Genomic DNA, 17560 nt, shown 5'->3' with positions numbered 1-17560 from the left:
CCAACTCAATTAGGAGCTTAAATAATAGTAAGTATAGATATATACAATTGATGAGATAATAAATTGTTCATATTAAAATAAAATGTATAAAATATATTAAAATAAAATTTTGGTTGAGTGATAAATTTAAGGTTTTATTAATCTAATTGGCACAAGTTCAAATCTCACTATATGCTTTTTTTATTGGCTTTTGTGAAAATAAAAAAAACAAAATAAGCTCGAATCTATTAAAGTAATAACCCTATTTTAAAATTAGCACAATTTTTAATTAATAGTTTTAATTCTTATTCTAATTATTTTTAATGTGTAATTATCACAACTTCTATTAAATTATAATTATTTTTAAATGTATAGTTATTTCAACTTCTATTAAATTATAATTATTTTAAATGTATAGTTATTTCACCTTCTATTTTGTTTAATTTTTAACTAATAATTCTAAATTAAACATTATAATTATTTTAAATGTGAATTTAATAATATAATGGAAAATAAAGGGTATTTTCGTTAGTTCAAAAGTTTTTCCAAATTCATGTTTTTATATATTATAGATTATGGATGATGTTGTAAAGTAAAATATACATTTAAATGATTTGTTAATATTATTATATATGAAATATATCAACTAAAAATATAATAAAGGTATAAAAATTATGCAGCTTATAATATTTATATATATGTAATATAAGTTTTAAATATTTCTCAAGCTACTAATATAATTTGTTTCTACAATTTTATTTAAATATATACAACATATTTTATGTAACACCTAACATATTTAAGGTTAGAAATAATAAAATTAATCAAGAAATAAGCTTTGGTGTTAATGGCTAGGAGCTTAACATACCCTTAGAGTAACTAAGGAACAAAATTAAAATAGAATATATATTAAATGTGATAGAAATAAACTAAGATTAGATAGCAACCCAAATGCTAAGGCTTTGTATTTCATCCCTCACTCCCTAGGTTCAAGTCCTCCCCATTCTAATTATTGTGGGCAAATATGAGAATTTGATTAGTCTGAGAAGGATTTAGAATTAGGGTTTGTTTACCTTTGCATGACACTTAATTTTTAATCAAGATATTGAGCTATTATTAATTGATTATGTATCAACCTCAATTTTTATTAAAAACATAAGTAAATATCATCTTTTCTGCTGCTAAATAATAATTAAAACATTGAGGAATAATAAATTGACATTTAAATTAATTTTTTACTAAATTAAATAAATGTTTTAAAATAATTGTTTTCAAAAATTTCGATAACCCCTCTAGGCCATCTCGATGCTGATGTAATCTCTCGAGTTCGGGTCTAGCGTCTAGAGCGGATTAGAGAGGTTACAATTTAGATATTAAAATCAAGTACACATATAACTATTACAAATTCTAATATGTAATGCTACATATTTAAAATAAAATTGAAAAGAAAAATAATTGTATACCCACTATATATATTTAAAAATGCTTTAAATGATAAATTAGCGAAGAAAACATAATTTTGACTCAAAATGCATTTTCAAATAAGAAATGGACAAATCTAAAATTATATATGAACTTTGATACAATTTGTAATGTTATACATTAACTTTAATTTGGTGTATTTGTATACATTAAACTTTAATTTTGGTTTAATTTTCACATTTCACTAATCTCGTTATCTATATGACACAACTTTCTATTAAGTCATGTATAAATTGTTGACATGATATTTTATTAGGTTAAAATAAACAAATAAATTTAAATTATTTCCACCTAAATTTAAAAAAACTCACTTGGGAAAATAGTTTCTTATTTCCCTAGGATATTTGTTCTTTTAATATGGAAATAATTTAAATTGTTTGTTTGTTTGTTTTAACCTAATAAAATATTATGTCAACAATTTACAATTTAACTGAAAATTGTGTCACATAAATAATAGGTCAATGATATGTGAAAATTGAACTAAAATTAAAGTTTGATGTATACAAATGCATCAAATTAAAATTGATGTATAACATTGCCAATTGCATCAAAGTTCTTATATAATTTTGTATTTATCCTAATAAAAAAGTCTCAAATTATAATTTTTACATTTGTGTTAAAATGTATTGTATTTTAAGTTTGGGTGAGTATTTGCAACACTGGTTGCATACTTATTTTATTCTACAAGTAGCCTTAAAATTGACATGTCTCTTTTTAAAAATATTTATTTTTAATATTTTACTATATCCACGCTTGTCAACCCTTAAAAACAATGGTCAAAATGTGCCAAGTATTTTTAGGCTAAATTTTGCTATTACTCTATGTACTTTGTGAAAGTTGTTAATTTAATCCTTATACTTTTGAATTGGTCAATTTTAGTCCTTATACTTTTTTATTTTGAAATTTAAACAATAGCAGTTATGCACCTTTGGTTAAATTCAACTACTAGTCCTATACTATGCATATAGTTGCAGATTTAACTCATATTCGTAATTGGATAATTCTAAGTCTCTATTCTTTTCAAAATTTGAAATTTCAGGTCTTGATACAAATGAAAATTGTTAATCCATTAAATGGATTTTAGTGAGTAATATGTGGAAATAACAAACCGACATGGCATAACAAATATAATAATATGTTTGCTATATCGATTTTGGAAATAGCAAAACTTAATTTAATGAATTTAATAGATATTGTTTGGTGAGGACTGAATTTTAAAATTTGAAAAGTATAAGGACTAAAAATGACCAAATTAAAGTACAGGGATTAAATTGACAACTTTTGAAAAATACAGAGATTAATTGCAAAATTTAACCCTAATTTAAAAAATATAAATACAAGTTACACGTGCATGGTAATTGGATTAATCTTAATTCAAGCTCAGGTTTTTTTTTTTTTAATCTTGTTTGGCCTTCAATTGGTCCGTTTCTTACTCCCAAAAGTTCACCTAAAACCCAAATACCTTAAATAACTCGTCTAAACTAGCCTCAAACACTTGAGATCTTGTAAAAAGTGAAGTGGACACCAAAACGACTGCATTTCGATATTCGTTTTATTCTTTTGTTAATATATCAAATCCCATGAGAATGGGATGTTCACTGTCCTCTTGTCAGTAATTTGCAGTAAGATAAAGCTTAACCCACCAAATGGCTCGATATATATGGAGCGTCAGATGAATTTTCACTTGCTCATCATCATCAAACTAAGACTGCATAACAACTATTATTGAGTATATGGTTGGAACCTGCTGCAAGCAAAGAGAAAAAGCATGACCATGACTAAACGTTTGGTTGTCAATATTTTCATAGGTTCTTCTTCTTCTTCTTCTTCTTCTTGTAAATAAAAAATATATTATTAGTAATGGATGTGGGATTTGATTGATTTGTTTAGGATTGCCAGAGCACTTGTTGCAAAAAACTCGTTTGCAAGAATATGCTCAAAAATCAGGGTTAGATCTTCCTGTGTATGATAGCAGCAGTGAAGGGTTTCCTCGTGCCCCGAGGTTCAAGGCCAGCGTTCGTGTCAATCAAACCACTTACACTTGTCACTAAACTTTCCCACACCGGAAACAAGCTGAACAAAATGTTGCTAAAATTGCTCTTCAAGCCATCAAACAAGCTAGTGCAATCAAGGATAAAGATTATAAACAACTCACCATTTCTACTATTTACCAGGTACTATTTCATTCTTGTTAGTTGAACTTGATTGGGATTTTGTTCTAACTTTATAGTCACATTGTATGTATGTAGAATCTAAAATGTTGCAAATCAATTCTTAACGAGTATGCTCTTAGAATGAATCACGCAAGTCCTACATACACAACTATCCAACAGGATAAATTCCACCCTGTTTACGTATCTTCTTTGGTTTTTGATGGTAAAACTTATCGTGGCGAAGTTGCCGGAAGCAAGAAAGAAGCAGAACAGTTAGTTGCACGGATTGCCATCGAGTCTCTTCTTGGTACTTTTTCAAGAGCTAGATTTGACATGTAGCTTTGAGCTTTGTCCTTGTATCATAACCCATGAATTCAGTGGAAGTATATTCGTGTGTGTGGTGCAGGATTCGATTCAGGCATTCTTCTTCAGATCATCAATTCCAAAAGCAAAGCTCATAATGGTAGGAATACAATTAATGGTCACAGCGGCAATATGATCAACACTCAAAGGCCAGGTAATATTGTTGAAATTATAAAATGTTTTTGAGTTAGATATTGAACTAAATAGTTTGCTACTTGTTGTAGTTCTAGTAGGACCTTCAAAACAACCTGTCAATGTTTAGGTAAGTCATTTCTCTCTTTTGAAATGCTATGTACTTAATTTTGTATGCGAATAAACTTCTCTTGCCAACTTACATCCTCAGGGTTCAAGTGTTAATGCTAACAATCACAACAAGCGAAAACTAGAGGGAGATGAGTTAATCAGAAACAAATGCCAAGGCGTCAGCAGTAGGTTTCTGTTTCACTAAGTGGTAGACCTTTATGCAAGTTTCTGAAGCTGTTTTCTTATCACCATGTACTGTGACATATGGTTGTAACTTCACTAGAAACGGTAGATTTTACATTAGAAACATGGAAGCCACTGAGGCATATTGATGAAAGAGTTTTGTGTTATCTTGACCAGCCTGTTGTTTGGTTATGGAGCCAAATCGAAGAAGCAACTCTTCAATCATGGAATTCAGGGCATTTCCCCCTGAATTTGAGCTATGATTTCTAGTTTTCTTCATGCAAACAAGTAAAAACAGTATGCATGGTTCATTATAGAATGAAGTGCTGTAAATCATTTAAGCATTAAGATGAGAGTTTGGTAAAATACCTATGGATGAAACCTAATAAGCTACCATTGACATTCAACAAATGATTATAATCCCCACAACCCAACTATATCCGAAGTAACATTCTCTGATTTCAATAAATTTAACATCATCATTTACACAACAATGCTGTATGTTAAGTTTATTGAATCATGATTAAATTAATAGAATGTGTAAATTATGAGAGCTAAATTTGTTATTATAACAATCGACCAAAAAAAATATTAACGCGTTGAATAATTATTCTTAGTTACTCATTTTTAAATTGATAGAAAATAAATTACTCTAATTTTTATTTAAAAAAACCAATTTACTAAAAATAAATAAACTTTTTACCCTTTTTAAGAAAAGATTAAAGGGAAAGCGGTAGCTTTAGAATCAACATCAAAGCTTTAATCATGATACCACCCAACATTTTCTCATCATACTATAAATAAAACAAAAGGATAATTTGGTGGTCCTTTCTTTCTCATCTCTGCCTCACAACTACTGCTCAATCACATTTCTCCTAATCTAAACATCTTCCCATGCTTCAGCATCACACATATTCTTTTCTCTATGTTTTCAAAATCCAGCAAACTCGAATTTAGTGATAAAAATGAAAATTTATTAAAATTAAATGACCAAAAGAAAGTGTATGTTAAATGACCAACATGGTAAAAATATGAAACAAAAGTGATTAAAATGATAAAAATGTATAACGAGAGTGCGTATATTACCTGAAATAAAAATTAGATCACCAATTGTGAAGTTTTACCCTAAAAATGAAAAAAAGATGGAAAGGCGAAGAGAATCTTTTGGTTTCAACAGCTATGTACTTTAGGCAGCTAACTGCGACGCGTGCAGTCTCAGGCTTTCTCATACTCCTGCACCAAAACCCCCCTTTTTTCTCCTTTTATCAAACCTTTTTCCACTACTTTCAAATTTCTCTAAATTTAATTTCTTTTTATTTTTCGAATTTAATTTTATTATAATATATTTTTTTAGTTTATTGATTGTTAAGTGATTTTTTATTTCAAAATATTAAGTTAATATATTTAATAAATAAAATTAATGATAATAATAATTAGACTTACCAAATTTACGAATTATGTACTATGCGGACAGTTATAGACTCCAAATGAATCATTCTAAGTCCCTATACTTTTAAATTTTAAAATTTCAATCTTGCCTCAAATGGTTGTCGTTAACCCATTAACAAGATTTTTAGTGAGCAATATGTAAAAATAGCAAGCCAACACAGCATTGCACATATGATAATATGTATAGCACATCAAATTTTAGAAATACCAGAAGTTTACTTAATGAATTTAATAGTTATTGTTTGGGGAGGACTAAAATTTTTAAATTTTGAAAAGTATAGGGACTAAAAAATGACTAAGTAAAAGTAAAGAGATTAAGTCCATAACTTTTGTAAAGTACAAGGACTAATGGTAGAATTTAACCTAAAATTTAAATGACAAAAAGAATGTGTTTATCAAATTTAGGTGTTTTGTTGTATGGAGAAGATTAAAGGGGTTAATAACATAAGCTTATTGTTGGGTACTCGATGTGATCCCTTTCCTCAAATTTCTAAAGTAGCAAAGAAAAAAGAGAAAATTAAAGTTGTTTCCCAAACACAAGTGCAGTAATAAAGTTTTTGCCTTTAAAAACTGAAAATGATAATATTCAGTTCAGCCCCTTTAAAAATAATAAAATTATAAATTAATTTATGGTAAAATACACCTTGACCCTCCAAAATCTGGAAAAAAAATCTGTTTAGTCCCTTCAAAAATGATGGAATCATCAATTAATATATGATAAAAGAAATTTACAATTCAATTTCAACCCCTCTAAAAATTTTTTAATTTCGCCATTGATTCCAACGTGCTACACTTAGCTTTTGCTATCCAAACGTATTGTTGCAGCACGTTTTTTTGATCGTACTACAATGAAATTGTGTTTCGATCTAAAGGAGGCCTAAGTCATAGCTAGAAAAGAAGAGGTGTAGGTGGTTGTACATATGTATGTAGGAAAATTCCTGGATTGGAACTTCATTTTCTCTTGCGGGACAAGATGCTCGGTTGATTTGTGGGGTAAAATTGAAGTTTTCCAACTCCTTTGCGATCAACTAATTGATGTATCATATCATATGGGTTCTACTTCTGCACCACCTTATTGTTCATAGTGGGAGTGAAAAGGACGATTGTTGGGCATGTAAGTGTGTGGTGGGGTCCTAACCCATGTTCTCTCAAAACCCACTTTTTCGCTTCGCTTTGTGTGTTTTGAACGGCCTTGATGGCGACACAAGGGCAAATCCATGGACCTAGATTTTTTAAGGGTTAATTTCTTTCACTTTCTATGTTGGTAGAGGAATGTTGCAAGGATTGTGGTGTTTTTGGGGGTTAGAGAGATGATATGATTAGCTAGTGGTTTTAAATGAAGGCAATATATACGTATAGGTTTGGTGGTGGTGGTAGCTAATCAAGGCATAAATTTATTTGTTAAAGAGACTTAAAAGGGAGAGAAAAGTCACACTACCATTGAGTATTTTTTTTTTAGATTAACTGGTGATCTAAAAAGGTTTTATTCAGTAAAAGTATCATATATGCCTCTATATTAAGAGCCAGAATGTATTTTATCTCTTCTACTTAAAAATGGGTAAATTAATCACTGTACATTAGTTAGAAGAGCAAATTGATCCTTTTAGTTAAAAATCTCATTCATTTGTACAGTTAAAAACGAATGTGGTTAATGGGATAATCAAGCAATAATATGTGGCATGCCACGTGTACCTCATGCTAACATACAAAGATCAATTTTTAACAACAGAAATAGAAAGGATTTTTAACAAAAAGATAAGTTTATTCTTTGATATAACATACATTATTATTATTTTTAAATAGAGAAAATAAAATATAACTTAAGTTATTAATAAAAAACTTTTTATGATATTTTTTACGGTCCCAATTCTCATTCTCTATTGGTGTTAGTGTCTCTTGAAATATATGAGTTTAATTAAGCATCTGATGAATTGATAAGCTTATATAATAATTATTAGGTTATTATTGAGCAATAGATGTAGATATTGTGATTGTATTTGGCTGTGGTCGCTTGGGTCCAAACACTTGGTTGTCATCGATTAAGGGTGAGTTTGGATGGGCGGTGCGTTTACCTGCGGTTAGTGTAAAAACAGCGGTGGCGATGAGATTAGATATCGTAGCGTGAGACAAAAAGTAAGCTAAACGCACCGCACAGCACCCAATCACCATCCAAACCCACTCTAACTCTCTGTTTGTATTTTAATATCAAAGCCTCAAACGCGGTGAAATCCAAAGAAAAAAAAAAGAAAAAGGAAATTTCAAATGGATTGAGCAGTCGGAGCCACTAATGTCCCTAGTAATTTTTTTTATAATTTATAAAATTTTAAATTAATAATGATAAAATTACATTTTGACTTTTAAAAAATGATAAAAATTTAATTTAATATTTTAAAATTATAAAGATATGAACTATTAAAATGATGAAATTATATTTTTATTATTATAAAATATATAATTTAATTCGACCTAAAAACTTTTCTAACTCCAAAAAAAATTGGTGGTTAGATAAAATCATGGAAAATTACAAACTTAGAAAAAAATATTCATTTTATTGTGATTCTAGAAAAATTATCCATTATTTGATAAGATTGAAAAATTATCCATTATATGTGACATATACTCATTGGTGGATGTACCATTTGTTTTTTCATTAATTTTAGGACTAAAATCTAAAACATAAATGAGATAAAAAAATTAGTATCAAAGTGAAAAACAAAATAACTCAAAACATTAAATTTTCTATTAATAAATATAAAATAATTTCTTTATTTTCTTTAATCTCATTTTTCTTTTTGTAAAGCAACGTTATTTGGATTGAATTGGATTAATTTATCGGTTGATATGAGAATCGGTATGAATCGATTGAATCAAGTAAAAGACTAGTTGAACCGAATAATTAAATTAAATTTTTTATGTATTTTTTTAATAATTTATTTAACCAAATCAATTAAATTGACAAATTAATAACTTAATTAATTCGATCATCCGTTGTATTCTAAAAACGAGACCAAATGAAATAAGTTTATTTTTTTTCCACCTTCATGTACTCCTACTTCAACGTTTTCATCTTGCCAACAATAGCGTTAGTGTGAGAAATTGTGAATCCAATTATTTATTGGGTCCTCGATGATGGAGGACATCCTCTTTTTAATCCCAGATTTAAATTTTTTTTTTCATTTTTAATATATATTTTATTATCAATAAGAATATAAAAATAAGTTTTTAATTGGGATAGGAGTAAGGGCTCCCTAAAATTAAATATCAGAGACATAATAATTTATTTAGCCCTCTAATTTTATAGGAAAAATCATTTTAGCCCTCTATTTAAATTTTTTACCTCTTTTAACCATTTAACTAGTATTTTTATGTCATGGATGAAAAAGTTAATAAATGTCAACTTTGCTGATGTGGACATACACATAGATGCCACATCAACAATTAATTGATTTTTAAAAAAATTCAAAAAAATCTCCCAAAAAAGTTATTAAGATTATTTAAAATTTTCATAAAATAAAAAATATATAGACTTTTAAAAAATAATTAATTACTAATGTGGCATCCATGTGACAGTCCACATGTATTAGACCTCATCATGGGTCAGGTTGGGTTCAAGTCAGGCCAATGCAAAATTTTAGACTCGTTTTCTAGGCCTAACCCGAAAAATAAACTTAAATTTTTCCCAAACCCGACCTAGATTAAAATTTCTAAACTCGATTCTAATCCAACTTGCTCAGTATTAAAATTTTTAGATTATTTTTTATATAAAAAATTAAAAATATAATAAATCAAATACACTAAAAACATTAAAATAAATGTTTCCCAACAAATTTAAAATACATTTAAAAAAAGTCTTTATAATTAAATAATACTAAAATAGTTGCAACTTAGCAAGCAAATGTCTCTAAAATAGTAACAAAATTAACAAAAAAATAAGAGTTATGCAATATCCAAACAGCAACAACAAAATAGTAACAATATAATAGCGAAATGACAACAAAATAGAAGCAAAAAAACAAAGTTTAGGCTATTTCGGGTCAAGCCGAGTCCGAGCCAAAAAATCATACTCAAGGCATGGCCCTTTTAAAAAACGGGTCTTATTTTTATCCAATCTCATTTTTTCAGCCTATATTTTTGTCCAAACCCTCTCAATTTTTAGGCAGACATTCATGCCTGGGGTAGGGGTGAGCAAAACTCGATTTAATTCGAAAATATTGAAAAAAATTCAAATTTTGAGTTATTCGAGTCAAACTCGAATTCGAGTTCGAGTCGAGTTGAATTTTACAATTCGAATAACTCGGCTAATTCGAATAACAGATTGGTGTAAATACTCTTTTGGTCTCTATCAACTTTGACAATGAGCAAATTGGTCTCTCTCAACAAAAGTTACAAAAATTCAAAATATTTATAAAAATTTCAAAATTAATATATTTTTTAAAAGATTATAAAAATTCTAATATATATATATATATATATATATATATAAAGTAAGTTAAATTTTCTAAAATAATAACTTTGGAGACCTAAATAAGTCAATTAATGATTCAAGTTTATCATATTAAAGTATCTTTCTTCTCTTTTTTTGCTTTGAAATTTTTTCAAATATATATGTTTTAAATTTATGTGCTCTAACATGAAATTAGTTATACTATAACAATATTTTAATTTGGCATGTTTAGTTTTTTTTTTTTAATTTAACTTGAACAAATTTCACTTGATTCGACTCGACTTGATTTGAAGATAATTCAAATCAAGTTAGGATGATAAAATAAGACTCATGAACTCGATTAACTCAAAAAAATTTCACTCAATTCGATCAAATGCTCACCCCTATCCAGGGAGGTGGCCCGACCTAGGATCAGGTCTAGTCCACATCAGCAAAGTTAACATTTGTTAACTTTTCCATCAATTTTGGGTGATTTGAAAAAAAAAAAAAGTTCAAGAGTTAAAAGAAACAAAAAAAATTAAATAAATGGCTAAAATAACTTTTTTGTAAAATTGGAGGGCTAAATAATTATTATGTCAATAAGAAATTATTGTGAATAAATTTATGAATGATTCCGTACTTATATTTTTATCCAAATCCATTTTTATTAGCGGAAATATGGAAGAAATATAAGAAAAAGTAGGTGAATAAAATCTAAGATAAAGACACATAATCCCATATTGTTAAGCTACTAATAGTGTGTTGAAAGGTTGTTAAGTCCAAAATTGTTTGTATTTGCATAATGTGGTCCCCCAATAAGTCAAAAATTGCTTTTTACCATACAAGAGAATGTCGAAAGCGAACGCTCACTCACACACCTCCAAAATTAAGTAGAAAAGAAAAAAGAAAATTACAATCCCTAGTTGTAGAATAGAATCTTAATGAATAATTAGGAGACATATTAAAATGTTACTCTTCCATATTGTTTATTAATGCAGCTGGATACTCAAGAAGCACAATCTTTCATCTCATCTCTTCACACAATATTATGGTGAGTTTAGATAAGCGGTGCGGTCCATTTAGTTTTCTTTCAATCTCATGTTACAGTATTGCTATAATATTTAATCTCACTGTTATCGTTATTTTTATATTAACTGTAAATAAACGTACCGCTCATTAAAACCTACCATAAATATGATTCATTCCTTTATTCTTGTAATTAAAATTTTAGAATTTCATGGGTATTGTTCTACTATTCTTTTTGTTTCCCATCAACTCTAATTTTACCCCATCTTTTTCGGGGCTAAGCTAATTTCATCTTGTTTCACATTGCTGTTTGGGGTAAAAAAATAATGTTTTTTAATTCAAAAAGTACAATATTTGGCTTTTGAGGCTAAAAGTAGAGTTAAAAAAATGATTTTTCACCTAAATATAAAAGTTGAGCAGTGCTTTTGGCTTTTAGATTTTGAAATTGAAATTATTAAAAATACTTCTATGTATTAATTATATGAAATGTATTTAAATATTTAGATTAATTCAAAATTAATTGAGCACCTCGTTGAAAAGTACAATTAATTGAGTTCCTCGAATATGATTTTCTGTTGAAGTTCATGATAGACCGTTAAGTGTTGACGTGATGGGCGGTGTAGCATCTGACATGAAAATTTTGATAATGTGACGATTGATATAGAATACTTAATTAATTTTTTAATTATTTAAGCCTAAAAATTATTAAAATTTTGAAATTATATGAAACCTATAAAATTTATTAAATATCATAAAATTTTAAAAGAAAATTATAAAACTATTAGATGTTACAAAGTATTATTAATATGTCATGAAAATGTGAAAATATTAAATGAATATTATAAAAATTTAGAATCTATAAAAAATAATTAAAATATAAAACTTATAAAAATATAAAAAATTGTAAAAATATATAAGAAAATTATGGAAAATATTTGGTATTTTGAAGGTTTGGATTAGATTTAATTAAGGAGTTTGAAGTGTGTGAAGATAAAATCTTATATAGAGTATGAGTAAAGAGTCTAAGAGATAATGAATTTTAGTGACTTAATATGAGTGATAAGTAACGGTTTTGATTGAGAGGTGATGCGATAGGCATCAAGGTATGATATAGAGTAGCATGTATGGATCAAAAAAAAAAAGAGTAGAAACTTTTATTTAAACTTTTTTAAAAAAATTATTAGAAATTATTAAAATGTTATAAAATATTATATAAGTTATTAAATATTATTAAAAAATTAAAATTACTACTCCTTTTATCAGTTTAGTTATTTTTATAGTTTGTTGAGAAATGTTATATAATCCTTAAAAATCATTTAACCCTCCTAAAATAATTAAAAAAAATCAATTAAGTCCTCATAAAATAATTTAAAGAATCAATTAAGGTTTGATGTTATCAAATTTTCCATCTCAAATGTCACCTTAGGGCCAGTTCTTTTAGGCGTTTGAAAAGCACTTTTACATATAAAAGTGCTTTTGGGTGAAAAGTAATGAAGAACACACTTCATTTGGTAGCAAATTTCTAACTTCTTTGAAGTGCTTTTGGCCAGATGAAAAAGCAGAAATTTTTAGCTTTTTCAGCCAAAAAGTGCTTTTGGGCTGCTCTTTTACCTTTTTAGCCACACACACAACACTGATTCTTTGCTCTCATCTCTTCTCCCATCGCTGGTTCTTTGTTCCTCTGCTGGCTCTTTGTTTTTCTACTAGTGCTGGTTCTTTGTTCCTCTTCTCCACCACCGGTGAGTTTATCTTTTTTTTTCGTCTGGATAACTCCATTTTTTTCAGATTTCTTTTACTGCTGGTGATATCTTGGAAAATTAGTACACTAAATTATCCGTTGATTTGCTTCCTTAATCTCTAGGTTTAATTCATAGGATGAGTTTTGTTGCCTGAACTTTTAGCTACCTCTTGAGAAAAGGTGAAGAATGAAAACGTTCAACTAGTCAATTGCAAGATGAAATATTAATTAACCGATATTTTTACAAATTCATTGAAGACAAACATATTCACAAACTTAAAAGAAAAACATATAATGAAAAAGTTGGATTTGAGGGGAAGTTTTAAAAGTCAAATCCACTTCAAGGTCGGCTTATCATAGAGATAAGTTGATAAGTTGGCTTGCTAGGTGGAAAGTTATAAATGGTTTTAAATTGACAATGCATGGATAGAAACAATGTGGCAAGAATCAGAGCAAGGTGGTAGCTTGCTGAAAGTATGGCAGTAAGGTTAAGCCTCTAAGTCAGTTTATATAGCCTATATACATACACGTTTAGATGTGTGGTGTGTATAAGTGAGCAAAGAAAAAAGACGTATAAGTGAGAAATAGATATTGAGTGTTGAGAAGCATAAGAAATATTATGCGTGAGAGTGAAAACTAGCAGCGAATAGGAATTGTGAAAATACAAAATATCAGTTTTGGATTAAATAGCGATGTGAAGAGCAACAAGAATGGAAAAAAATACTTACCTTTTTCTGCATATACTCTATTTCAGCAAACAACAACTCATTCTGGTAGAGTTTAGAGGGGAATAAATTAAAAGGGAAGGAAAATTTTCAGAAACATTTGGAAAACAAATTGAGTACTAATTGCAAGCTAATAATAGAACATTCAAATCATCATCCCAATTTTAGCCTCATTTTTCTTCTACTTTCTCTTTTTCAGTCTATAACAACATTATTTATACTATGAAAAGGAATAAGTCGAAATTTCAATATTTTAGTTGTTACATGAATATATAGATGATAGATATTTCAATCATTGCTCCAACATTATTTCTCTTTTTCAGTCTATAACAACATTATTTATACTATGAAAAGGAATAAGTCGAAATTTCAATCTTTTAGTGTTACATGAATATATAGATGATAGATATTTCAATCATTGCTCCAACATTATGGTTTATTTTTGTTTTATATCATCCATAGGAAAAAAACAAAAGAGACTATAATTATCACACAATTGAATAACCAAATGCTATATATCTCTTAAAATGAACGTAAAAACACTATAAATTGAAACAAAATTTTTAAAAATAAAAAGAAATTCAAGCGGAAACCTTTTAGCTGCTTAGGAGATATCAGAAACTTTACTTGTTCAATATACCATTTAACTAGCTTAACTCCAAAGTTTTCTAGAGCTCAAATAAATCAAAGATGTTGTCATTGTTTTTCAAGCTTCCAACTTTCCCGACAATTTTCTCAGCAACCAATCAAGAAAAACTAGAAGAAAAAACAAAGTAAAATAGACTCACCGTCTCCTTTGGCCGGAGTCGATCTAGTACAGCCCATTCCACTTTTCTTCTAAAAGCCCAAAATCTCACAATTTTTGAAACCCAAAAAAGGAATTTTCTTTATGTTTTCAACGCAAATTCTTGTTGATTGAAATTTGATTGAAGTCAAAGTTGGTCTGAGAAGAGAGAAAAGGAGATGAAATGTGTTCCAGTGATAAAGCCTGTGATATTCCGGCGACTTCAGTTAAATTCTTAAAAGAGAAAAAAAAACACAAGTGACATGTTCAAGGCTTAATATATGGAAAGTTTTGTCAGTAGCAATAATAATAATTAATAATCATCTTAAAGGGACTATTTTTAATTACATAAATATTAATTAAAAACTTGTGCCTATAAATGTTCATCAAGAATAATTTTAGCCCGTAATTCTCATGATTTTTTTTCATTTTTTAATGATGGTAATGATAAAGTTATATCATTTTACCATGTTAATCAATTTCTTGGATTACTTCATTATTATCATTGTTACTATTATTTGTTCATGTATATAGTTAAAATTTTGATACACATGTAAACATATATACTTATGTGACATTTGATTTTCTTGATTGCTTTACTGGCTGAAACGAATCTGTTCGTATACACAGTAGATGAGTACTTCGGCGGTTGAAGTTAGTGATGAAAAATTAAAAGCAATGTGGGATAAGAAATTGACAGAAATATTTTGTGATATTTGTATTAAAGAGATATTGAAAGGCAATAGGCCTAGTACTCATTTCATAAGAGATGAATGGTTGAAAATAATGACCAACTTTGAGAAAGAAATGGGCAAGGGTTTTTCACAAAGACAACTTAAAAATAGGTGGGATGACCTAAAAAAAGAATGGAAAGCTTGGAAGAAACTTAAAGGCGAAGATACTGGTTTAGGGTGGAATCCTATAAAAAGAACCGTTGATGCATCGGATGAATGGTGGGAGAGTAGGCTCCAGGTACATCAATAATTCTAAATATTTTTTATTTTTTTCTTATTTATGATGTTATTGATAATTACTGTTATTAAACTATCATTTTATATGTAGGTTGTGCCTGAAGCTAAAAAATTTAGAACATCGGGCATTGATCCTGAATTTGAAGGGAAGTTGGACCAAATGTTCATGGGGATAGTTGCAACAGGTGATAAAGCATGGGCACCTTCTTCTGGTACACTCCCTAGTGATTTTTTTGAGGATGTTAACAACGAAATACCTGAAGAGAATGAAGAAGAAAATATGAGAAATGATGTTCACATTTTAAATGATGTTCACATTTCAAATGATGTTCAAATTGATGGAAACAGTCAAAAAAGAAAAAACCCTGAGATGTCAAGTTCACATTTTAAAACTGGAAGAAAGAAATCCTCAAAGCAAATTGGAGGGGCTGCAAGATTGTCTAGTCAGATAGAAAAATTATGCAATGCAACTGACAATATGAGTCAAGCCACATATAGTTTGAATCTTGTTATGGATCCATATGGTGTTCCACAAGCAGTCAAAATGCTTGACAGCATGTCGGAAGAAGTTCCAGAAGCTAGTCCGCTATACTTTTTCGCACTTAGATTATTGCTCAATAAGGACAAGCGAATTATGTTTTTATCAATTAGTCTCAAGATTAGAGCTTTGTGGCTTAAGACGGAAATGGAGGATAGTTGAAAATTTTCTGATCTTTTAGGGTTCAAAGATATCTATTATGTGACTAAACAACAATGCTAAACTAGTTTTATCAATAGTTATTTATGTTTGGTTTTTGGATATTGAATTTATGTTCTACTTATTTATGTGTAATCTAGTTTTATTAAAAGTTATTTATGTTTGGTCTTTAGATATTGAATTTATATTCTACTTATTTTTTACTAAATTAGTTTTATCAATAGTTGTTTATATGTGATTTTGGATATAAAATTTATTCACAGGTGATGAGTATAGTTGAGGATTATAGCGGTGATGAAAGTGACGATGAAAGGGAAAAGAAAGAGATTTTACAATGCATGGAATGTTTTAACCGATTATTTGTTGTTCCATCTTCTTCCATGCAATTATATTAAGAGAAATATATATTGAGGCAACCATGCATGGATTCAAAACAGTCAGGTGAGACATGGATCCAAGAGATCCTTGACGGTCACGAATCACGTTGTATGATTAGTTTTAGGATGTCTAAAATGGTATTCACAAGTTTGCTGAGAGTTTTGGAGACAAGATACAACTTGCAAACTTCAAGAAACATATCTTCTACTAAAATGTTGGGAATTTTTTTATACATCTTGGGCACTGGTGCAAAAGTTTCCCAATGTCGAGAAAGATTTCAAAGGTCTGGATCAACAAAAAGTCGATATTTTGCAGTTGTGCTTGAGAAAGTTTCAAGGATGGCCACTGATCTAATTGCACCCGAAGATCCTTTTTTTAGCTCAATACCTAAACAAATACGTAATGATTCTAGATATATGCCGCATTTTAAGGTTAAATTTTAATTTTATATTATTATATTTTAATATATTTATCAATACTAAAAATATGCACGAGATTAATATGATTATTTGTTCAGGATTGCATAGGTGCAATTGATGGTACTCACATTGCGGCTATTCTCCCACCAAATGAACAAATTCCCTATATTGGAAGAAAAGGTATCCCGACTCAAAATGTTATGGTAGTATGTGATTTTAATATGTGTTTCACATTTGTCATGGCTGGATGGGAAGGATCGGCACATGACACTAGAATATTTCTTAATGCAATTCGAGATCCAAAATACAAATTTCCGCACCTCCAAATGGTTAGATATTTTATTTATATGTGATTTTTAAATAATAAAGTATAAGTTCTTTAATTGATTATTTTTATTAAAAAAATTCTTGAATTAATTGTTTGTTATATTATGACTTGTAGGAAAATATTATCTTGTTGATTCTGGATATCCTCAAATGAAAAGTTATCTTGGACATATAGAGGTCAGCGATATCATTTACCTGACTTCCGTAGAGGTAGACCGAT

General features: G+C 28.6%; 2 protein-coding genes across 8 annotated transcripts; both read left to right on the top strand.

Moving 5' to 3' along the window:
* Window positions 1–3086: 3086 nt before the first annotated feature.
* Window positions 3087–4751, top strand: LOC105798637 (uncharacterized). 7 transcript variants are annotated; one of them, XM_052621405.1, is made up of 6 exons: window positions 3096–3269; window positions 3352–3635; window positions 3755–3921; window positions 4021–4131; window positions 4202–4239; window positions 4321–4751. In XM_052621405.1, the coding sequence occupies exons 2-5, from the start codon at window positions 3427–3429 to the stop codon at window positions 4237–4239; spliced, it is 525 nt and encodes a 174-aa protein (XP_052477365.1). In that variant the 5' UTR covers window positions 3096–3269; window positions 3352–3426; the 3' UTR covers window positions 4321–4751. The 7 variants fall into 7 exon arrangements, 2 of the variants coding, with proteins under 2 accessions (XP_052477366.1, XP_052477365.1); XR_008188970.1 differs by having other exon boundaries at window positions 3087–3269; window positions 3352–3921; window positions 3999–4131; XR_008188971.1 differs by having other exon boundaries at window positions 3091–3269; window positions 3859–3921; window positions 3999–4239.
* Window positions 4752–15120: 10369 nt separating this feature from the next.
* On the top strand, window positions 15121–16325 carry LOC105798635 (L10-interacting MYB domain-containing protein). The gene is made up of 2 exons (XM_012628763.2): window positions 15121–15520; window positions 15611–16325. Exons 1-2 carry the CDS (start codon window positions 15182–15184, stop codon window positions 16217–16219), a joined length of 948 nt encoding a protein of 315 aa, XP_012484217.1. The 5' UTR covers window positions 15121–15181; the 3' UTR covers window positions 16220–16325.
* The last annotated feature ends 1235 nt before the right edge of the window (window positions 16326–17560 follow it).

This window comes from Gossypium raimondii, chromosome 9, assembly GCF_025698545.1.
Source record: "Gossypium raimondii isolate GPD5lz chromosome 9, ASM2569854v1, whole genome shotgun sequence".
Classification (NCBI taxonomy): Eukaryota; Viridiplantae; Streptophyta; class Magnoliopsida; order Malvales; family Malvaceae; genus Gossypium; species Gossypium raimondii.
Note: the sequence above shows the minus strand (reverse complement) of the source record. Positions and strands in the feature narration are given on the sequence as shown.